Genomic DNA, 23,704 nt, shown 5'->3' on the forward strand with positions numbered 1-23,704 from the left:
CCAGGCCCTGGGGTCTGAGCCCCTGCTGGCGAACCGCGCTCTCTTCTCACCTTCCCTAGGAGCTGCGTTCCTTTCTCCCAGCCTGTGCAACAGGACCGGTCTTGCTGAGAGACCGGAAACAGGCCAAACGTTCAAGCCAATGTCCAGGCACCCCAGTTCCTCACTTCTTGAAGGGGTGCGCTGGGGTAAAAGCCGGGAGGCCCTTGGAGGCCAAACGGAGACCGCGCAATTATCCAAGGGAACTTGTGGTAAAATGATCATGTGGCCATTTTACAGTATCACGAGCTATGTGCAAAAACGAACATTTCTGCATGTTGAATTATAACTGCAAGGCTTGAAATCATAAAGCGCGGTTTCCAAAATACGAAAAAAAAAAGGTGAATTCGGTTTTTGCGTATACTCTCCATAGTAATTTTTAAAGAAGAAATGTTTTTTTCAAACCCCAGTAGACTTTTCTTTCCTTTTTTTTTTTTTTTTTTTGGCCATGGCCAGAAATAGGGTTGAATTTAAAATTTTTTGGTTTTAAAGAAGGCTTAAGGGGTGAATTAGTGCGATGTGAAGAGAAGCTAACCGCCTGGTTCTCCGGCAGTCTAACCACAGACCACCCCCTTTCCCCCAGCCTTAGGGGAGGGAGTCTTTAATACTGGTCTGTGTAAACTGATGCCCAGGCGGAATGAGCTCGAAGAAGCGCCGCGCGCACCAGTTAAAGCGAAGCCAGGAGCCGCCCCAAAGGGCAGCTCCCTACACAAAAAAGTTGCTTCAGTCGACCCACCGACCTGGGCGGCCTCGATGGCCCTGCTGGCGCGAGTCCTGAAAGCCCGTGGGAGCCCGGCGCCCGGGCGCTGGGGGCTCCTGGACGCCGGGGCCCCGCGGCGGCGGCGGCCCGAGGGCGCTCGGCTGTCGGCGGGGGCGCGGGCCGAGGACAAAGGAGCGGGCCGGCGGGGGGCGCCGCGGGCCGGGGGCCGGACCGAGGGGCCCAGGAGCCTCGCCGTTATGCCGGGCCCCCACCCCCTCGCCAACCTGGTGGAGTTCTTCTGGAAGGACGGCTTCGGCCGCATCCACGAGATCCAGGTAGCGGCGCGGGGCGGGGGGGGGGGGGGGCAGGAGGACGCCCGGGAGGAGGCGCCCAGGAGGGACTTCGGGGAGGGGGCGCAGGGCCAGGCCCGGAAAGGGACGCCGAGGAGGGGCGCACGGGAGGGACTCCAGAGAGGGATCACCGGGCAGGGGCGCCAGGCAGGAGGGGAGCTCAGGGAGGGGGCGCCGGGCAAGGGAGCCAGGGAAGAGGCGCCCAAGAGGGGGGCTCAGGGAGGGGGCGCCGGGCAGGGGAGCCAGGGAGGAGGAGCCCAAGAGGGGGGCTCAGGGAGGGGACGCCGGGCAGGGGCGCCAGGAAGGAGGCGCCCCGGAGGGGGTCTCACCGGGGGGGGGGGGGCACAGGGCAGGGGCGCCGGGGAGGAGGCGCCCAGGAGGGGAGCTCAGGGAGGAGGCATCGGGCAGGGGCACCGGGCAGGGGCGCCGGGCAGGAGGCACCCAGGAGGGGAGCTCAGGGAGGAGGCATCGGGCAGGAGCACCGGGCAGGGGCGCCGGGCAGGAGGCACCCAGGAGGGGAGCTCAGGGAAGGGTCACCAGGCAGGGGCACCGGGCAGGGGACTCAGGGCAGGAGGCACCCAGGAGGGGGGCTCAGACAGGGACGCCGGGGAGGGCGCTCTGGGGAGGAGGCACAAGGCCCAGCGGGGAAAGGGATGCCAAGGAGTGGCGCCCAGGGGGGACCCCAAGGAGGGTGTACCGGGCAGCGGATGCTGGGGAGGGACGCCGAGCAAGTGGCGCCAAGAAAGAGGCCTCAAGGAGGGCGAGGGAGAGGTCCCCGGACCGGGCGCGCGGGGGAGAGGGCTTTGGGGAGGGAGCCCGGGGAGGGGTGCCGGGGAGCGGTCTCCAGGTAGGAGGCACCGGCGGGCGGAGGCGCGAGCGGGAGCGGGACTTGGTGCGCCCAGCAGAGGGGGTCGCGGTCCAGCCCCGGGAGCGGGAGCGCAGAGAGCGGCTGGGAGCTCTCCAGGGCACCGTGTCTAACAGACCGAGGTCATGTGGCGTCCGTTTCTAGGCCTTTTGGGTTGTGTTTTATAAATGGAAAACAAGCACCTCCCACCCTCCAAAACCTGAGGTTCAGAGGCCACAGGTAGCTTAGCCTCTTAAATGATGGGGTCACCACACGAATGTCAATGAACCTGGGCAGGCTGCCAGGACTGGGGCAGAGACCTAGTCGTTCCAACTACGGGGGGGAGTGTTGGGACCGGCCCAGAGTGCAGTTTCCCATCTTGACCCGAGTTTTGCCTTTCCTCTCCCCACCGCAATTTGCAATCTGTCTTCCATTGCAAGGTGATCCTCCCCATCAAGGGTCGTCGGATCCCCTTTCCTCTCACTGACTGTGGCAGCTGCTTCTTCCACTTGACTTCATTTTTTCAGGGCTCGCACCCCAGGGCACACTTACTTCTGGGCTCTGGGCCTTCTGACTTCTCCCAAGACCCCTTCCCCATTCCCATCCCCGCCCCCCCCCCCCCAATTTGCTTTTGTTCAAAGCTTATTCTCCTCCTTCTGTAACCAGAAGGTCATTCCCTCAACCAATAAACATACCTGATGGTGCAGAGGCCCTGATTGGGTTGGAGAAGCAGAAACTTAATTAGGAGAAAAAACAGTAGAACTCCAGAGCAAGTTAAAAAAATTTTTTTTAATGTTTATTTATTTTTGAGAGACAGAGAAAGAGAGAGAAAGAGCAGGGGAGGGGCAGAGAGAGAGAGGGAGAGAGAATTCCAAGCAGGCTCCATGCTGCCAGCACAGAACTAGATTCAGGGCTTGATCGCACAAACCATGATATCATGACCTGAGCTGAAATCAAGAGTCAGAGGCTTAACCAGCTAAGCCACCCAGGTGCCCCAGGAACAAGTTTAATTTGGCTGAAATTCCTGCCCCTTCTCTCCATCCCCTACACAGTTTTTCCTGGACAGGCTTCTTAGAGGTGAAAAATGATTTTCTTTTCCATGTGGAATCTGTACATAAGATATCAGGATGATACTTTTAAAATGGGATTTACAATGTTTTGTTATTTACTGTGGACAAGTCAATACGGCTTGATTTTTTTTGTTTTTGTTTATCTACTTCTATCTACCTCTGCTTCTATCTGATTTTATCCTCACAGTCTAAGCACCCCCCTCCCCTGTTGGTTCCCCCCCCACTCCCCCTTCCCCCCACAGGGTTCTTTGAGAAGCAGACCACTGTTAAAACCTACATCTCTGGGAGGAGCCACCTAGAAGGCCACCTCTCCACAACCAGAAAGTGTCTCAGTTCAGATGGGTATTTTCCCTGCATCTGCCATGCTTCTGGCCATCACCCTAAACCCTGCCCTTCTGCCTGAGGCTCAGATGATGCCTTTCATCATGGTCCGTCATGAGTGGTGGTGCACACCTGTCAGAGGACAGTTGTAGAACTGACTCATCTGTGCTTTCTTGCAACATGGTAGATGGGCCCCAAGGGTTTCCAGCTTGGTTGTCCTTCTGGGCTCCCCTTTTCTTTTATTTCCAAATAGTGCTCATTTGCAAGAGCACGAATCCCCTTGTGACTCCTCTGAGGACCCCACAGGAGTGCTTTATGGCCTTGGGTTTCCCCACTTGAGGTGTGCTCAGGTTGTTCCAGAATAAGGTTCTAGGAAAGCCCTCTGCCCTGCTCTCCAGGCTCCTGAGGCACTTGTAGGAGGAAGAGGGTTATTCTGCTACCATACCTCCAGCTTACTGTACTCGACTCGTGATCACAGAGAGTTCTTTCAAGGCTTATACATTTTTTTTTTAAGGTTTATTTTTGAGACAGAGAGAGACAGAGCATGAATGGGGGAGGGTCAGAGAGAAGGAGACACAGAATCCGAAACAGGCTCCAGGCTCTGAGCTGTCAGCACAGAGCCCGACGCGGGGCTCGAACTCACAAACCATGAGATCATGACCTGAGCCGAAGTCGGCCACTTAACCAACTGAGCCACCCAGGCGCCCCAATCAAGTCTTTCATGTACAGGTGGAAAAGGCCCAAAGCGTTGGCGGAGTCACTTGCCTGAGGTCACATAGCTAGTTAGTGGCAGAGCATACACCCTGACCCATGTCACCAGCAGCCATTTCAGATGGGACAGAACAGGAGGGCCCTGTGTTCTCATGCTAGCCCTCCACAAGCACCTGTGGAGTCTTGGCTAATAACTTATTCTCCCTGAACTCCAGTTGCTTCATCTGCGCAGAAGTCTGACCATCCTCATCCATCTCACAACCTATTGTGAGGTCAGGTGAAATTTGTAAACTGTAATAATAACAAGTAAATACTAATAATGAACATTTCTAGAGCTCTTTTCATGTGCCAGGCCCAGTTCCAAGTCCTCTGTGTGAGGCAAGTTCTATTATTTGCCTGTTTTGCAGGTGAGGAAACTGAAGTACGGTGGACCTTAACTTCCCAAGGGTGCTCAGCTCGTAAACTGTGAGCTAAGATTCAAATTCCAGAGTCTGTGCTCTTAATGTCTATGAAAATTCTAAGTGCTAGGACTGACTATACTGTTCTGCAGTCCACTAGCAAAAAGTGCCATACAGTATCCAGGTCATGCATCTTGTTCTTTCTCCCGCCTGGTCAGTTGCTCCCTTGTGCTGATGGTGCCCATTCAGTAGCTGGATTTGCCTGAGAAGTGACCCATTTCCCAGTAGTTGCTATTAACACTCATCTCATCAGTGGCTCCTTTTCAGAGACCCAGAGGAACATTCCAGTTGATTCTTAGTGTCTTTATCTATCGGGGGGAGAATGTCATCCAGGTTGACAAGGAAGTGAACATCTTCTACCTAAGGAGTAGAAGGAAGAATGGAAAGACAACAGACCCTCTGGCCTGCCATTTCTGAGGCAAAGAGTTGGGGTGATAAGAAATGTTGGCAGATGCCAAAGAGAGACTTAGTCATTTTCCCCATGCTCAGCCTTGGCTATGCCACACTGACCCAGGCTAGAGGGTACTTTCTCTCTCTCTATTTCTCTCTTATTTATTTGTTTAACCCATTTACGTTTATTGTAATTTCTCATTGTTTTTTGGTAACAGCACTATTGAGATGTATAATTTACATACCATGCAATAGTCACCCCAGTCAATCCTAGAACAGGTTCATAACCTTACAAAGAAACCCCATATTGTTTCTTTTAGCTATCACTCTCCAACTCTCCATTCCCCCAGCCTTCAGCAACCACTAATTTACTTTATGTCTCTATAGACTGGCCTATTCTGGGCATTTCATATAACTGGAATCATAATATGTGGTCTTTTGCATCTGGGTTCTTTCACTGAGCATCATGTTTTCAAGGTTCATCTATGTTGTGGCGTGTACCAGTACCTCATTTCTTTTTATGGACAAATAATATCCCAGTGTAAGCATATACTACATTTTGCTTATCCATCAGTTGAGAAACATTTGGATTGTTTCCACCTTTTTGCTAATTATGAATAATGCTGCTGTGAATATTTGGTATAAGTTTATTTTTGACATATGCTTTCATTTCTTTGGATTTATGTCTAGGAGTGGAATTGTTGGGCCAAGTAGTAATTGTCTATTTAATCATTTGAGGAACTGCCGGAATGTTTCTGAAAGTGGCTGCACTATGTACATTCCTACCAGCAGTGTAAGAGCATTGTGATTTCTCCACATCCTTGCCAGGGCTTGTTGTTACCTGTCTGTTTGAGTATAACCATCCTAGTGGGTGGGAAGTGGTGTCTTATTGTGATTTTGATTTGCATTCCCTGATGACTAATGATGTTGAGCTTCTTTACATCTGCTCATTCTCCATTTGTATTTCTTCTTTGGAGAAATGTCCATTCAAATAATTGCCCAGTTTTTAATAAGTTCATTGTTTTATTGAGTTGTTTTTTATATATTTTACATACAAATCCCTTATCATATATGTGCTTTGCAAATATTTTTTCTTTTTTTTAAAAAAAATTTTTTTTTTCAACGTTTATTTATTTTTGGGACAGAGAGAGACAGAGCATGAACGGGGGAGGGGCAGAGAGAGAGGGAGACACAGAATTGGAAACAGGCTCCAGGCTCTGAGCCATCAGCCCAGAGCCTGACGCGGGGCTTGAACTCACGGACCGCAAGATCGTGACCTGGCTGAAGTCGGACGCTTAACCGACTGCGCCACTCAGGTGCCCCTGCAAATATTTTTTCAATTCTGTGGGTTGTCTTTACTTTCTTTGAAACACAAAAGTTTTTTAAATTTTGATGAAATCCAATCATCTGTTTTTTCTTTTGTTGTCTGTGGTTTTGGTGTTGTATCTTAAGACACCATTGCCAAATTCAAGATCCTGAAGATTTACCCATATCATTTCCTCTAAGAATTTTATGGTTTTGGTTCTTACATTTAGGGCTTGAACAATTTTGAGGTAATTTTTATGTTTGGCATGAGAGAAGGATATAAATTCATTCTTTGCCTATAGATATCCAGTTGTCCCAGTACCATTTGTTGAAGAAACTATTCTTTTCCTATTTACCTGTTTAATTGTCTTGGCACTGGCATCCTTGTTGAAAATCATTTGACCACAAATGTATGGGTTTCTTTCTTTCTTTTTTCAAGTTCATTTGTTTATTTTGAGAGAGAAAGAGAGCAGAGGAGGAGCAGAGAGAGAAGGAGAGAGAGAATCCCACACAGGCTCTGTGCTGTCAGTGCAAAGCCCAATGTGGGGCTCAATCCCATGAACCATGAGATCATGACCCTGAGCTGAAATCAAGAGTCGGATGCTTAACCAACTGAGTTACCCAAGTGAGCCTGTATGGTTTATTTCTGAACTCTCAATTCTACTCCAGTGGTTTAGATGTTTATTCTTATGTCAGTACTACACTGTTTTGATTATTGTTGTTTTTGTAGCAAGTTTTGTAATAGGGATCAAGAAACCCTTAAACTTCACTCTTTTTTTTTTCAAGGTCATTTTTGCTATTCTGGGTCCCTTGCATGTCCGTATGAATTTTAAGCTTGTCAATTTCTACAAAGAAGCCAACTGAAATTCTGATAGAGATTATGTTGAATCTATGGGTCAGTTTGGGGAGTATTGCCATCTTAATAATATTAAATCTTCCAATCCATGAACATGGGATATCTTTCCATTTTTTAGCTCTTCTTTAATTTCTTTCAATGATCTTTTATAGTTTTCAGAGTGTTAGTTTTGCACTCTTTTCTCAAATTTATTTCTAAACATTTTATTCTTTTTGATGCTATTATTAATGGAATTGTTTTCATAATCTTACTTTTGGATTTTTCATTGCTAGTGTATGGAAATACAACTGACTTTTGTATTTTGATCTTATGTCATGCAAGCTTGCTGAACTTGTTTATTAATTCTGACAGTTTTTTAGTGAATTCTTTAGAATTTTCTGTATGTGAGATCATGTCATCTGTGATTAGAGATAGCTTTACTTCTCTCTTTCTAATCTGGATGACTTTTCTTTCATTTTCGCACTGGGGGCTATTTTTACAGGTTCATTACAGGTTGTCTGCAGAGGGTTCTCCCTCTGCAGAGTAGGGAGGCAGAGCAGCTGAGGGCCTGGAACAGGGGGTTGGCACAGTCTTTTTGGCTCAGGCCATTGAAGGCTCTGCAACTCATCTCCACCCATAATGACATTTCTCTCTTGTTGTTCCACACAGCTAAGTATTGTTAAAAACATAGCTCTAAAGAATAAGAAAACTTAGTGAATATGATTAATGATGTGAAAGTACGTTTATCTCAGGAGTATTTAAAGTCACAACTCTGATTCAGCTCTGTATAATGTAGAGCTTTCCTCTGCCCCAGTTTTTTGCTCCCCTAAAACACAGAAATGTTCATGTCAAAGGTATATCATATCTGTGCATTTTTTCCTTTTTTGGTTTCTCCATGGTATTGCAGCAGAAGCACACACGGGAATATGGAAAAATCTTCAAGTCTCACTTTGGTCCTCAGTTTGTAGTATCTATTGCAGACCGAGACATGGTGGCTCAGGTGCTCCGGGCAGAGGGGGCTGCGCCCCAGAGAGCCAACATGGGGTCCTGGCAGGAGTACCGACACTTACGAGGGAGATCCACCGGGCTCATCTCGGCGTGAGTATGTGGCCTGGTCAGGCCATGGGTGGGAGTGGGGAACCCAGGGAGACCCCTGCTTGAATGCTGGGCTCTGAAAAACAGCCTTAATAAATTGTAGAACTCCCAGTGGAATAGTGTCAAAACAGCCTCCTTGTGTGATTTCCTAAATACTGGTGTGGAGGGCCCTGTCCCATCTCCTCTGGGAAGAGGTTAGATGGCAGGGACAAGGCTGGGTCACACTAGCCTGGTAAAGGGGGAGAGCTGTTTCTCAAGCAGTGCTCTGAGGCTGTAGGTGTCCATTCAGTGACAACCAAGGGGGGCGGGTGCTCACAGAGCCTCTCTATGGGCAGGAGAGGAGGCAGGCAGCTACTCTAGGAGACCCTGGGGAAGGGCCGAGAGCCTTCCTCCGTGGATCACCATGTGATGATGTTCCCAACTCACAACAGGCTTTGATTATTACTTGTAAACAAGCCTCACGGAGACCTCTGTGCCCTCTAAGAAAGAGCTAATCAGCACAGTCTCAGGCAGGGAGGAGAACACAAGCCTCTGTGGATCCCCCTGGTCCAAATCCCTTTGGTTTAGAAATTCTATCTGTGGTTCTTTGGTATATATGCCCTTATACATGAACTAGGGAGAAATACAACTATCGGTTTCTCAAATGAGGTAAATAAAAGCTGTGACTGGATGTCACCAGGATCCCTCAACTTATGCTCTGAGGGAAATAATCAAACACCTCCTCCCTGTGAGTCTGGCCCCAGATGGGGAGTGACCAAATGCTAGAAAAGCTCTCTGCTCTCTGCCCTATCACCTGCGGCTTGCATCGCTGTGGGCCCCAGAGCTCAGTTCAGGGCTCAGCAGTTCATACACATAAACTTTTCTCTCTTTTGCTAATCACAACAGCTTCATGTCTCTTTATTATAATATTATTGCAAGGTTTTTCAAAGGAAATCATATTCCTTTTATAAAGATGATTCCCAGTGGCAATCTTTCCCCTTAAAGTTTGCTTCCCGTTAAAGCTCTGACCAACTGCGAGACTGAAGTTACTCCCCTCCCCCTGCACAGTGTCTTGATTCCATTGGGATCGGCAGATCTGGCTGGCTTTTTTATGGCTGGGGGAGCTCTCAGAGGTTCTCTGAGTTCTTTTCCAGAATGTCAATGGAAGTAAGATTATTTGAAACTCACTTTACTCTTCTAGGGAGGGTGAACAATGGCTCAAGATGAGACGTGTATTGAGACAAAGAATTCTGAAACCGAGAGACGTGGCCATTTTTTCAGGAGAAATCAACCAAGTTATTGCAGATTTAATTAAAAGAATCTACATCCTCAGGAGCCAGGCCGAAGATGGAGAGACTGTGACCAGTATCAATGACCTTTTCTTCAAATATTCAATGGAAGGTGAGGTGAAGTCAGGAGGGAGATGGAAGAACGGACATGTGCCAAACATAGGAGTTCTCATTCACTGGGCATGTCCTGTGTCCCCACAGGCATTGTGCTGAGCCCTGTACCCACACATGTGACCCTCACCTGCTAACTGAGCCCGGTGTACCGCCACTGGTTTGCATATGGGCAAACTGACAAACCATCTCCATTTTTACTGGCAGAAACTCAGTCTCAAATCGGGTCTTTTTTTTTTTTTTTTATTAAAAAAAAAATTTTTTTTTCAACGTTTATTTATTTTTGGGACAGAGAGAGACAGAGCATGAACGGGGGAGGGGCAGAGAGAGAGAGGGAGACACAGAATCGGAAACAGGCTCCAGGCTCTGAGCCACCAGCCCAGAGCCTGACGCGGGGCTCGAACTCATGGACCGTGAGATCGTGACCTGGTTGAAGTCGGACGCTTAACCGACTGCGCCACCCAGGCGCCCTCAAATCGGGTCTTTTTAACTCAAGAATCATGCTCCTAAATTACTGTACATCTTGCTTTAGCACAATTTGTAAAAACCATTAAAAGTTCAGAGGGCCTCTACTACAGTCATTGTAGCTTTTAAAATTTATGTGGGACGGGTAGGACATTGCCATGTCCTAAAATCAAAAATCAAATCTCAAAGGTATTCACTGAAAAGTCCCCTCATTCTCCCTTTCTCCTGACCTGGTGAGGTCACCAGTGTCTTTAAGGGATATTTTATGCACATACAAGGGGATACATGTGAATAGTCTTTTTACCTAAAACGAAACAAAACAGTAGCATACCACTTTATTCGGTACTTTGCTTTTTCCTAAGGAACTTCTGTCAGTTTTCTCCTTTATTTATTTATTTATTTATTTATTTACTCACTTACTTAAAATTGTTTATTCATTTAGTTTTGAGAGAGAGAGAGAGAGCAAGACAGTGCACAAGCAGGGGAGGGGCAGAGAGAGGGAGACACAGAATAGGAAGCAGGCTCCAGGCTCTGAGCTGTCAGCACAGAGCCTGATGCGGGGCTCGAACGCATGAACTGTGAGATCATGACCTGAGCCGAAGTTAGATGCTTAACCAACTGAGCCACCCAGGTGCCCCTCTCCTTTTTTAAAAGATTTTTTAAAAAATTTATTTGAGAGAGAGAGAGAGAGAGTGCACATGTGTGCACTAGAAAGGGTGGGGGAGAGACGGAGAGGCAGAAGGAGAGTCCTAAGCAGGCTCCGCCATGCTGTCAATGCAGAGCCTGAAGTGGGGCTTGGTCTCACAAACTGAGATCATGGCCTGAGGTGAAATCAAACGTCGATACTTAACTGACTGAGCCACCCAGGTGCCCTGCCCCTCTCTCTCTCTCTCTCTCTCTCTTTTTTAAAGCATGCTTACCTTACTTCAAATTTAATTTTTAAGTGAACTTTTTAAAGTTCTAGTAATGCTTGCCAAATCGAGTAACGCAATCAACAGGGTGGAGTTGTAAACACTGGAAAATCCTGATGCATTGAGGCTGTTCCCTCTCTTCCTATGGCTCTCTTGGCCAGGGGCTCCCCCCTCTGTGGCCCAGAGGAGCCACCTTTCAATTCCCCAAGGTTGGGCAAGGGGCCGATAGGTTGGGTGCTTTAGGTCCTGGGTGTAGAACAAACCGTGGGGAGGGGGGTGTGATGAGGTGAAGCCCCGCCAGGTGGAAGGAAGGACCTGCCGGCTGTCAGCACTGAGTGTGCAGCGCCCTGTAACCCGGGAGGTGGTGGAGAAGACGACCGGTGGTGGAACAGAGCCTCCCTTCCGAAGGGCAGCTCCATCACTTTTGAAAGTGACTTTTGTGGCTAGATATGGCCTGTTGATACTGCAAGTAACCTAGAAGCAGGTTTAAACGCTCTTTCCCGGGCAGGAGTGGCCACCATCCTGTATGAGAGCCGCCTGGGCTGCCTGGAAAACAGCGTCCCGCAGCTGACCGTGGACTACATCGAGGCGCTCGGGCTCATGTTCAGCATGTTCAAGACCTCCATGTACGCGGGCGCCATCCCCCGGTGGCTCCGCCCCTTCGTCCCGAAACCCTGGCGGGAATTCTGCAGGTCCTGGGACGGACTCTTCAAATTCAGTAAGTGATGAATTCAGGGGCACCTGTTGTCCAGCCAGCCGACCTGACTGCCTTTACTTGTGGTGTATCTAACGCTTGTGCAGACAGAGGGGAGCTCCGCGGGGGATGAGCTGACACATGTTGTTATTTGGACCGCTTATTTGGACAGATTCCTTGGATGAAAAAAAGCGTGTGGGTGGCTACTCCAAGCAACCTGACCGATTTCTCATTTTTAGATTCTTCTCATTTTGGCAAACTTGCTAGCAGTGATGTAGGCAAGTAAATGTTGCCTAAGGGAGACGATGTCTTTAGTCCAGTAATTCTGTCATTGCTGAAAATGAGTGGGTCTGGGCACACTCATTTGAACATTCTTCTTTGCAGCTGTTTGGAAGAGACAAATTCCTGTTTTCTTACTGGGTGAAACAAACTAAGAAATAATACTTTGTTCCAACTCAACAAAGCAAGATCTGTTTTCCTACATGGCCAAAAATTTCACTAAAAAAGTTTCCTATACTGTATGTTGACTAACTTGAATTTAAATACATAAAAAAAAAAAAGAATTTCCCAAAACAAAAGATTTCCAAAATGTTTATTAGAACAGTGTTTCTAGAACAATACTAACTTTGAAAGAAGTATCCTACGGTGCCTTTTGAAGAGGCCAACGTTCATTTGAATATATGTGTCCTGATGGACTTACTATGCCACTATCTTTTTTATGGTAACATGGCCTTTATAGTCAATCCATTGCCCCTTCTGGAAACATGGTGGGATAAAAAAAAAGTGGGGGGGAAGGATCTGTATTCTTGTTACTCCAATCCTTTTTTGGCTATTTGATGAATAAAGCGAACATTTGCAAATATCTTCTAGATTATTTTCAGAGGAAAAAAAAAGATGCTTAGCTTGTCTTTAACTTTTCATTCATTTATACAGACAGGCCCACTGATGAGGTTCCCAGATTGATGGTAAATTAACTTTGGAACCTGCCACAGATTAAGTTATCGGGAGGACGAAGAGATTGTTCTCAACCAGAATGTCTTTCAAGAGGAATACTCTTTTCAAACAGGCCAGATCCACGTGGACAATAAGCTGAGGGACATACAGTGCCACATGGACCGAGGGGAGACAGTGAGGGGCGGGCTGCTCTCTTGCCTCTTCCTCAGTCAGGAGCTGACGCTGGAGGAGATCTACGCCAACATGACCGAGATGCTGCTGGCGGGCGTCGACACGGTGAGCGGCTTGGCTTTTCTGTCTTCTCCATTAGCAGAGCGTGGTAAAAGCCGGTGGCCTTTCCCAGTAATCTCATACGCGTTTGTACCAGCTGGACGCCTGCCTCACTGCTGAAAGGCTCCAGGAGAAAACTCTAACGTTTAAATAATATATATGTATTTCAAACGTAAAACCGTAATTCTGCAAAAAAGGTAATCCCCATTCACTTATCACACACACAAAGTAACAATTATGTTTTAATGCCTGAAAAATCATTCCTGATTTGCAAACATTGAACCATTCCTTCATGATATCAGAAATGAAGAAGGCACAGACGTTAAAAACCTTATTGTTTATCATTTAAAGTATTGAAGGTCATGGAGAGCTCCACGGTTCATCTCATAAAGCCATGTAACTTTTAAACCAAAACTTACTAAAGAGGGCAGAAAGAAGGAAAAGTGTAGGAGCGCCTGGGTGGCTCAGTCGATTGAGCATCTGACTCTTGATTTAGGCTCAGGTCACGACCCCAGGCTTATGGGATCGATCCCCATGTCCAGCTCCGTGCTGAGTGTGGAGCCTGCTTGAGATTCTCTCTCTCTCTCTCTCTCTCTCTCTCTCTCTCTCCCCCTCTCCCCACCCCCGCCTGCCCCTCTCCCCTATTTGCACACATGTGCTTTCTCTTTCTAAAATTTAAAAAAAGAAAGAGAAGTGTAATGAACAGTTTGAGTTATGAAAATGTGTGCGTATCAGTCTTAAAATCCTAATGAATAGATTTATTGTGGCAGATGCATAATGTACTGTGACCAAGGAAGGGTGGCCGTCAGAGTGAAACAGCACTGCCAAGTGACTGGGTGGGAATTCTGTACCCTCCTGTTAAGTGACAAATGAAGGTGCAGAAAAGTGTGTGTGCTGTGCTCATGTTGGTAAAGCAAATGGTGGCCTGGCACTGGCCCGTCTGTGTGCATGTGGAGGAGGTACAGAGGGTGCACACTGGATTGTTAACATGGGTTACTGGCTGGGAGTGGGAACCATGTTTTCTCCAAAATCATTATAATAATGTATAATAGGATACCATTATTCATGTGTGGAAAATGAGACACATGTGGGTATAGTTACAGAGACATTTTTAAATTTGCTAAAAGGAAGTAGTGAAATAGGAATAAGGCACAGACCTCCTGTTTAAAGGGAGCACCCCTCCCCTCCAAGTTGACTTATTTTTATTATAATGGGACATAAACATGTAAAAGCAAAAACATTAGCATACACTCCTTATTCTTATGGATCTTCCACAACATAAAACAAAAACAATTTCAATCAAATACAAACTAACCAATGAAATCAAGGCGATCAATGAAAACTCTAATCAGCTGTGGGAATGTGATGGGTGGTGTGGGTTTCCTTGAATGCGGAAACGATGAGTGAGTGGATGGCCTTGCCTCTAAGCAGATTTGGGTGCACTGTGCCTCCTGCCGCCTGGTGGTAGCTAAGAGCATCACATGAGGTGGAGCACAGAAGGGAAGGGACGGTCTCACAACTTCATATTCGTTTCCTAACTTATTACTTTACAAAACCTTTAGGGGCACCTGGGTGGCTCAGTCGGTTGAACATCCGACTTCGACTCAGGTCATGATCTCACGGTTTGTGAATTCGAGCCCCGTTCAGGCTCTGTGCTGACAGCTTGGAGCCTGGAGCCTACTTCAAATTCTGTTTTTCCCTCTCTCCCTGCCCCTCTCCAACTTGTGCTCTCTCTCTCAAAAATAAATAAACATTTAAAAACAAACAAACAAACAAACAAACCCTTTATTACAGTGTAATATATGCACCAGAAACTGCATCCACCGAAACGGTACAATTTGATACAAATTGCTGGCAGATACAGGATAAAGCACAATGCAGTCATTCATGAAACCACCACCACAATCAAGATCCTGAACATTCCTACCACCCCTGCAGTTTCCTCACCCTTATTTCAGTCCATCTCTTCCCATACCCCTGCCCCAGGCAACCGCCAATCTGCTCTCTGACACTGAGCATCAGTTCGCACTTTTCTAGAAATTTATAGAAATAGAATCATACATACAGTGTGTATTTTGCACCCAGCTTCCTTCACTCAGCAAAATGATTTCAAAGCAGTTTATTCTTTTTTATTACCAAGGACAGACATCCTTTGCTTTATTGTGCTTCGCAGATAATGTTTTTGTTTGTTTGTTTGTGTGTTTACTAATAGAAGTTTGTGGCCACCCTGCGTTGAGCAAGTCTGGTGGGGCCATTTTTCCAACAGCACCTGCTCACTTTGTGTCTCTGTGTCATATTTTGACAAATCTTGCAACATTTCTAACTTTTTCATTATTGCTATATTTGTTGTAACATAATACATATTATATTTGTTGTAACATACAATATATAAATATATATAATAAAGAATCACTGGTCTGTGATCAGTGATTACGACTTGCTGAAAGCTCAGGTGATGGTTAGCATTTTTTAGCAATAAAGTATTTTTTTTCTTTTTTTAATTTTCTTTTTTTTAATTATTATTTTTTTAACTTATTTTTTTAAGTTTATATCCAAGTTAGTTAGCTTATAGTGCAACAATGATTTCAGGAGTATATTCCTTACTGCCCCTTACCCATTAGCAATAAAGTATTTTTTAATGTTTTTTTTAAATGTTTTTTTAAAAAAACATTGGGTTTTTTTAAAGACATAATGCTATTTCATGCTTAATTGATTACAGTATAGTGTAAATATAACTTTTATATGCACCAGGAAACCAAAAAATTCATTTGACTTGCTTTGTTGTGATATTCATTTTATTATGGCGGTCTAGAGCCCAACACTCAATGTCTCCAAGGTATGCCTGTCATTTTCCATTGTCTGGATATACCGCATTTGGTTTTTCCACATAAATGTAATTTTAATAGACATTTCTAAGTGATTCCCTTACCATTTATAAAGAAGAATTTGTACATTATATATATTACAGAAGAGCTTGCCCTCTAAACACATATAATATTTATTACAGGGAAATGATATCAGTATGGCCGACTTACTTTAAATTTTTTTTAGGCAAAAGAAAGGGCATTTATACTGTGGAATTTCCTTGCTTATAAGAGAGTGAAACACAGTCACATAGATAATAGTGAAAATGTGGTGAAAGTCTTGGAGGATAAAATAGAATTATTCTCAATAACTAGAAATGTAATTCTTCAGTCTGAGTGGTATAAAAAATGACACTGCTTGGGGTGCCTGGGTGGCTCAGTTGGTTAAGTGTCTGACTCTTGATTTCAGCTCAGGTCTTGATCTCAAGGTCAAGAGTTCAAGCTGAGTTGGGCTCCATGCTGGGTGTGAACGTCTACTTAAAAAAAAAAAAGACACTGTTTTGCATAAATGAGTTATTAAATCCTTATAGGTTGCTTTACTTGATAAGTGCATGGAAACTAGAGCTAATGAGTAATCCTGCCACAGATGAGGCAGCCAGAGTGGGCCTCACCCAGCTATTGTGGGCTATGGAATGCCAGAAGGTTGAACAGTTCCCCAGGCTGATGGGCAGTCTCAGGCCCTTTCTAGCAAAAGCCAGATGACCCTTGCAAAGAAGCTCACAGGAAGTTCCAGGCACAACTTCCAGACTTGACCAGCATCCCCAAGTCCTCTCAGACTCCACTGAAGAGGAGGCAGATTGCTTTTAAGTGATCCAAAGAAGTTCTAACATAATTTTTCCTCTGGCTTTTTATCGAAAGAGCAATTGAATCACACAATTGATGTGACTTTCCAAAGTATTTTTTTTTTCTGGAGTGAATTAGGAAACTCACCTTTGTTTTGGTAAGACCTAACATACTCCGATGGAGTTTTACGAACGTGACTTTTCACATATGCTTATGTTCACATGACTTCATGCCTGATGTTGCCTGCTGCTTAAATCTTTGGTGTTGCTCACTCCTGTGCCTATGTCTGCCGGTTTCTTTATTAGACATCGTTCACATTATCCTGGGCAGTGTATCTCCTTGCGAGGCACCCAGAAGTGCAGCAGACCGTGTATCGGGAGATAGTTAAGAATTTGGGGGAAAGACATGTCCCAACGGCAGCTGATGTCCCCAAAGTCCCATTGGTCAGAGCTCTGCTGAAGGAAACCTTGAGGTAAAAGCCTTGCCAAAACTGTGCCTTTTAAGTCTCTGATTTTTTATCGTGACAACTCATGCTTTTGACTAAAAACCGGGTCCAAAACAAATGTGCCAGCATCCTTCAGTGGCCGAAATGTTAAGGAAGGAGCTATTTCTGGCTATCTTTGTTCCCTCTCTGACCTTGCCAGAATAGTAGAAAGGCTATTCTGTTTTACAGCTTGAAATATTAATTTTTCTTCATAAAGCCCTTTGGAGCCCTCTGCTTTAGTGATTTGGTTCACCACGCTCCCCAGTGTGCTCCTGGATCAGTACTCCTAGGTGTCTGTTCCTCTGAAGGTAAACCAGAACAAGACTGATTTATTAGGAAAATACTTTGGGGCTGTTTGGCTAATTATCAGGCCTGCTTACAAAAGACTGTGGTTCTCGTGTGGATATGCTAGTTCGACTGGAGACACCAAACAGCGAGGCTCATTCAGTCCCTGACAGGGCTTCACTGACACTCGGAAAAGCCGGGATGTGAGGGCTCTGGGTGGCCATGGGTGGACTTGGGTGGGAGGTGGTGGGATTAGGTGGCCAGTGAACCTTCTTCCTCCTTTGAGGTTCAAGGATCCTGAACACAGTGTTCCTCTGTGGAGGAAATGCCTTGACAAAGAGCAGAAGTTATTTACATAGTACCCATTATAATAATTGGATTCTCAGTCTACAGCATGTTGTTTAACCTTGGGGGGGAGAAAAATAACTAGCTGTGTGTTTACTGGTATTTGTCAATTAAAGTTTTACTCAGAGTTTTCTCCGGATTGCCTAAGACAATCCAAACACGGACATGCATTTCTCAAAATGTGTTTCCTGGACCCCCAAGTCCTGTGGACTGTTACTTGATAAAGGGGTCCCGGGTGCATGTAAGTTTCAGAATTTCTTCCACACTCTCCCTCCTGGGAACACAATAGTATGTTCAAGGCTCTGCTTTGTGTTTTGTGCACATTTTTGACTGTGGGACTTTCCTTCGCATCCCTCAGAATACTCGCTGGCCACAGCTAAGGAGCCACAAAGGTCCTTGCGAGATTTCTTAGTTGAAACTGGACCATGTGTTATGTTGTAGAAAATGAAAATGGCAAAATAGCCAGACTTTTCGAAAATTTAGCACAATATTTTAAAAGTGGCTGTTCCATTCCTGCTTCCACTGGTTCTTTTCCAGGCTGTTTCCAGTGCTTCCAGGGAATGGCCGAGTCACCCAGGAAGACCTGGTTGTTGGCGGGTACCTGATTCCCAAAGGCGTGAGTTTGGCTGCCAGGGTGTGGGCACTTGGGCTCTGCCGTGTGGCTGAATGGGAAATGTGCTGGTATGTTGACGAAGCCCTTGCGCCCGAGCAAATATCAGTAGGTTCCTTTCCTTCTGCACGTATTGCACAATGAAGACGGGGCTTCGGAAGCGAGGAGCAGAAGCAAAGCCAGAGATTTTTGTAGCTCGCAGGGTTCTCCCTCCCTCCCTGAGAGGCCTGTGGACACAGCAGTTGTGGGGGTTGGAGGGTTGGGGGGGTTTGAAGGACCTGAATCTCCTGCTCAGCTCCTGAGGGAGGATTGCCATCCTGGGGGCCCTCCTCCTGGCCAGAAGTGCCTCTGGAGGGACTGTCCACCCGGGGCTCTTGCTTCTGCTCTGCCTTCATGCCATCCTGTTCTTTATTCCTTTTCGGTTGCAAATGGTGTCCTCAGACCCAGCTGGCCCTCTGCCACTATGCCACTTCCTACGAGGATGAGAACTTCCCTCGGGCCAAGGAGTTCCGGCCGGAGCGCTGGCTGCGGAAAGGAAGCCTGGACAGAGTGGACAACTTTGGGTCCATCCCCTTCGGGTTTGGGGTTCGGAGCTGCATCGGGCGGAGAATTGCAGAACTGGAGATCCACCTCGTCGTGATCCAGGTAGGTGCGTGGGTCCGGACGTTGACCTTCCACCTTGACCTGGTTTACGGGGCTCTGTTGGACCAAGGCTTGGGTGGGAGAGGAGATGTGATTTGGAAAACTCAAAAGCAAGAGCTTCATGTTAAGTCCCTTTTATATTTTAAAATGCCACCCCCCACAGTAGCCACCTTCCTTAGTCCCCTGACCACCTGCTGAGCCTCTTGCCTCCTTGGACTTGTAGGGCAGCAGTTCAGGCCCTTGGAGGCCTGAAGGACCGGGGTGTGTACATGTGGGTGTTGTAGGGTGTATAGGGGCCCGAGAGCTCAACTCTTGTCACACTAGGAGCTCTGGGCACATGTGAACGGGAAGGTGTCAAATCAGTGGTCCTCAAACGTTATGGAGAGAAAAGGCACTAAGGGGCTCCTTAAAATGTAGGTTCCAGGACCCCACCGCAGAGAGAGTAATTTGGTGGGTCTGGGATGGGCCTGCTGGGCGATTCGGACTCCAGTGACCACTGGGCTGCACTCTAAGAGATGTGTGAACCAGCCACTCACACAGCGCAGTGGTTCTCACACTTGTTTAGGCTGCCAAATATCAGGAAGGCTTTGTTCTTGTTGGAGAATACCTTACATTTAATCTCTTAATACTAAAATAGATGCTTTTTGGCCTATACTATACTAAGTAATGTCTGAAGGAAATTTCATAAAAGAAAAGACTTTGATAGAGAAAATTAAACCTAGGTTTAATTAGGTTGTCTTGCAAATTTAGGAAGACTGTGATGAGCCTAGCTTAGCCATGGAAGGCCTTGGCCCAAGTTTTGGGAGCTATTGTCATTGACGTTGCATTGGAAGAACACAGAAATTACCTCATGACCCAAGCTCCCCATTTTACTGATGACGAAACTGAGGCTCAGAGAGTTGGAGCCACTTGCCACAGTCACAGAAGGACAGGTGCATGGCACGACCCAGGCGTCTTGACTCCTTCCTGCATCCCCTGCCCCCCCATATCATAGAGGGGCTTTCCTGAAGCCTCACAGAGTTTAGAGCAGAGCGCTGAGGGGTCGGGACCTTGATGACAGTGAGAGAGAGGGCGTAAGGCACCATGGAAGCCTGGTCAGCCTGGGAGGGGTGGAGAGGGATTCTGGATGGTGGGTGCTTGGGGCTGTCTGAGAGCTGGAGAAGTTGAGGGGCTACTGCCCAGTGGGAGAGGACGTACAGGGTAGTGTGGGGGGAAGGCACCTCTCTGGAGTTGGGTGGCTCAGGTCAGGGAAGCTTGGTGGCCAGTGTGTGTAAAAGGCCATTCCCACCTCTGTCGGGATGTGTTGGCTGCTGGCAAGGTTCAGGGGTGTCACCAGAGCAGCCGTCCTGGGGACCGTGGGACGCTGGCCCATCCAGTTGTGTCGGAGGTGAAAGGCAGCTCAGTGAGGTGTTGATTCCAGGGCGAGTAGGGCCCAGTTCAGCTGTTTTCTGTTTCTGACACTCTGGGCAGCCTTCTCAGCCACGCCGAGCCCATTTCCTTATTCACAAAATGGGCCAAATGCCTACTTCTTGGTTGTGTGGGGACTAAGCAGTGTCCATACGCGGTCTGTGCCGACGGGCCGGGAGCTGCTGTTGTCTCTGCTCTGCTCTGAGTGTCTGCCCTCGGCTTTTCAGGAAGGTCTTAGGCTCCATAAAACTCTGCTGTACATTGTGTGGCCACGTCCCGGACAGGCTGAGGCCATTTCCTACCAAGGGTCATTCAGGCAGGCGTGGAGCTCACTGCTTCCCCTGCTCTGGCTGCCCGAAGGACCAGAGGCCACTGCGAGAGCAAGAGAGGCCAGCCTTGCCCGATGCTCCTGTTGGCAGAGGGTCAGAAACAGGGTGTTTGGTGGCAGTGATGGGGTTTTGTTTGGTGCTATTAATACACAAATGGATCTGCTTCTTTTTTTTTTTTTTTTTTTTTTTTTTTTTGCAAGAGAGAGACCTAGTGCAAGCAGGGTAGTGGCAGAGAGAGAGGGAGGCACAGAATCCGAAGCAGGCTCCAGGCTCTGAGCTGTTAGCACGGAGCCTGCCTGACACGGGGCTCGAACTCACGGACTGTGAGATCATGACCTGAGCCGAAGTTGGATGCCTAACCAACTGAGCCCCCCAGGTGCCCCATCAGAGTTCTCATTTCTACTTGTGCGAATACAGAAAGGGAACATCGCTATTTGTAATTGTCAGGGGAAAAAAAGAGAGAGAAGGCACACGTAAACTGTGTTAGCAATGCGGAGGAGACAGCAAAAAATGCAGTTGTCGATATTTTTAAAATTTATTTATTTATTGATTTTGAGAAAGAAAGGGAGGGAGAGAGTGAGCACAGGAGGGGCAGAGAGAGAGGGAGAGACAGGGAATCCCAAGCAGGCTCCACACTGTCAGCACAGAGCCCAATGCAGGGCTTGAATTCACGAACCATGAGATTGTGACCTGAGCCGAAGTCAGATGCTTAACCTTCTGAGCCACACAGGTGCCCATGTGTGTTCTGACACAGGTCTTTAGAGCAAGATGCTGTGTTCCTGAGCCCACTGGTGGCCTGGAACGTCAGGCCATGGCCACTTGGTCGGGGAGGTTATTGCTTTAGGCTGACGCATACTTTGGTGCTTTTTAAAACTCGTTCTGGAGGTTGTCTCTAGTTTTATCCTGAGTGGTAAGGCTGGTTCTCCTTCTGGACCGTAGAAATGAGAAATGGGATCAAAGGTACAGATCAAGAATATTTAATATTTTTTTTAGCGTTGATTTACTCTTGAGAGAGAGAGAGAGACAGACTGTGCAGGCTCCAGGCTCTGAGCTGTCAGCACAGAGCCTGACATGGGGCTCGAACTCACGAACCATGAGATCATGATCTGAGCTGAAGTCAGAGGCTTAACTGACTGAGCCACCCAGGCGCCCCCAGATCAAGAATATTTAAATTAAGGAGAAATTAAGGACATTTATCACTGAAGCCTGTTGGAATGATTCACCTGCCCCCCACTCCCCGGCGGTGTGCTCCCCTGGGTCTGTATCACCTCAGATCCCCAGCCGGAGGGAAACCTGGGATTTCACTTTATCTCTCTGTCCTCCTTGCTCCTTTGATTTGTTCTTTCCCTCCACCTAAAGAGGAAGCAGAGGAGTTGGAGCTTTGAGATGGCTGAGAAAGCCTAAGTCATTTGAACATCGTGTCTGCATATACCTTTGTTATGTGAGCTTCATGGTTGCTCAGTGGACAGACCAGGCTCCTGTGCAGGACCTGGTGCTGCTTTCAGAAGCATGGCATCTCCCTTGCACCGTCCTGATGGGGATTGGCATCCTGCCTACTTCCTGGGCTCCCTGCAGCCCGCGGCCATCACGGTCAGGTGAGGGGCCCTCATTTGGAGCACTGTGAGTCCTGTACTATCCCAATTTTGAATCCCCCTTCTCTCTTTCTCTTCTTAGTTGCTTCAGCATTTTGAGATCAAGACATCTTCTTGGACTAAAGCAGTTCCTGCCAAAACCCATGGGCTTCTGACGCCAGGGGGGCCCATCCACGTGCGTTTTGTTAACAGAAAGTGATCCTGGATTTTTAAACCCAGCCAGCCACCTGCCACAAACCAGTGTCAACTGATGATGGTGGAGGAAGGAAATCGTCACTTTCACAGGCTGTTTTGCTGATAAGCTGGCCGCCCTCCATGTTTTGCAAGACTCCTAAATCTTTAGGCAATGTGAAAAGATTATTTGGCTTTTGCAAACCAGAGCTGCCTTTTCTTTGGGGAAATGGCTGTTTAAAAACCAGTGGCACTGAATTCTCACGTCTCCTATGTGGTCTTACTTGATATTCAGTTAGGTGTAGTCTCCTATGCATTTCTGCAAGGAAATGTTGGCTTGCTTATAAATTCAGTGCTTGAATATATGTTCTGTAATGCTGCACCAGGACCCTGTCAGGAGGCAAGCTCAACTTACTGTTTCTAATCTGACGAGGAAACGTGTCTCTATAAGACCGCAATTATGGGAAGAAAGCGCCAGGGTCAACATTTTATCCTGAGCAGGGCTCAAAGTTAAAAGAACCATATTCTTACTTTTCTCTCCAAACTAGTGCTTCCTTTTCCAGTGACGGCTCCTAAAGAAGTTGAATGTTAGTTTTTGTTTAAAAGAAATAATCAATAAAATAGAGAACTCCTGGTGAAACCAAGAATAATTGGGTTTTCTAACCGAGTGTAAACACTGAGCAGATGTATAAGAAAGAAAACCTGACAGGGTGGAATGTCATAGTCTCGGCTGAGAAAAATGAATTACAGAAGCATCGTGGAAAACAGCGTAACTTTAGTACATTTTTATTGCGAGGAAAAATAAACATGTAAATGGACATGCTGTAGATAAAATAATATTTTTATCTTCATGGTGTTAGTTTAAAGATCTGGACTGGAAACGTGATCCAGCGGCTGGTGCTTATGTAAGGCTCCAAGTGGATGCCTTGGGCCTCGGCACTGTTCACTCGTGCCAAGTTCTGCTGCCTCTCCTGCTACTTGCTGGTCGCTAATAAGAAAAAAACACCATTTGATAACATTCTCTCTGCATGGTCGTGCTTGAAACTGCTTGTTCTCAATCCCATAAATCTTTGCCCATAATGCTTCCCCCAAATCACTTCCCTACGAATACATACCGTACGTCTCCCCTGCCTTTAGTTAGTCGGGCTGCAAAATAACCCTCCAGTAAAGTAGAAATCATATTCATTTCACATACTGTTTTTGTTAAAGTATGTAACAATATTAAATCTGTGTGAGAAGACAGAATAACTGTAGTATGAGAGCTGTAAAAATATGTACAGTTAAATATGAAATGATGTCCTAATAACTGACAAAATGTTGGATTACTTTGAGGTATGTAAGCTTTTATAAACCAGCTATGATTCTATTCTGTTTGTGACTGAAATTAAAAAGAATTGAGACTAA

The 23,704-nt window shown here is 46.8% G+C and overlaps 1 protein-coding gene across 2 annotated transcripts; it reads left to right on the top strand.

Moving 5' to 3' along the window:
- Window positions 1-482: 482 nt before the first annotated feature.
- LOC122481228 (cytochrome P450 27C1) lies at window positions 483-23,704 on the top strand. 2 transcript variants are annotated; one of them, XM_043576476.1, is made up of 9 exons: window positions 483-1,071; window positions 7,928-8,118; window positions 9,296-9,495; window positions 11,379-11,588; window positions 12,631-12,794; window positions 16,741-16,907; window positions 18,087-18,165; window positions 18,601-18,804; window positions 22,212-23,704. In XM_043576476.1, exons 1-9 carry the CDS (start codon window positions 661-663, stop codon window positions 22,326-22,328), a joined length of 1,743 nt encoding a protein of 580 aa, XP_043432411.1. In that variant the 5' UTR covers window positions 483-660; the 3' UTR covers window positions 22,329-23,704. The 2 variants fall into 2 exon arrangements, with proteins under 2 accessions (XP_043432411.1, XP_043432412.1); XM_043576477.1 differs by having other exon boundaries at window positions 964-1,071; window positions 8,001-8,118.

The sequence above is a fragment of the Prionailurus bengalensis genome, chromosome C1 (assembly GCF_016509475.1).
Source record: "Prionailurus bengalensis isolate Pbe53 chromosome C1, Fcat_Pben_1.1_paternal_pri, whole genome shotgun sequence".
Classification (NCBI taxonomy): Eukaryota; Metazoa; Chordata; class Mammalia; order Carnivora; family Felidae; genus Prionailurus; species Prionailurus bengalensis.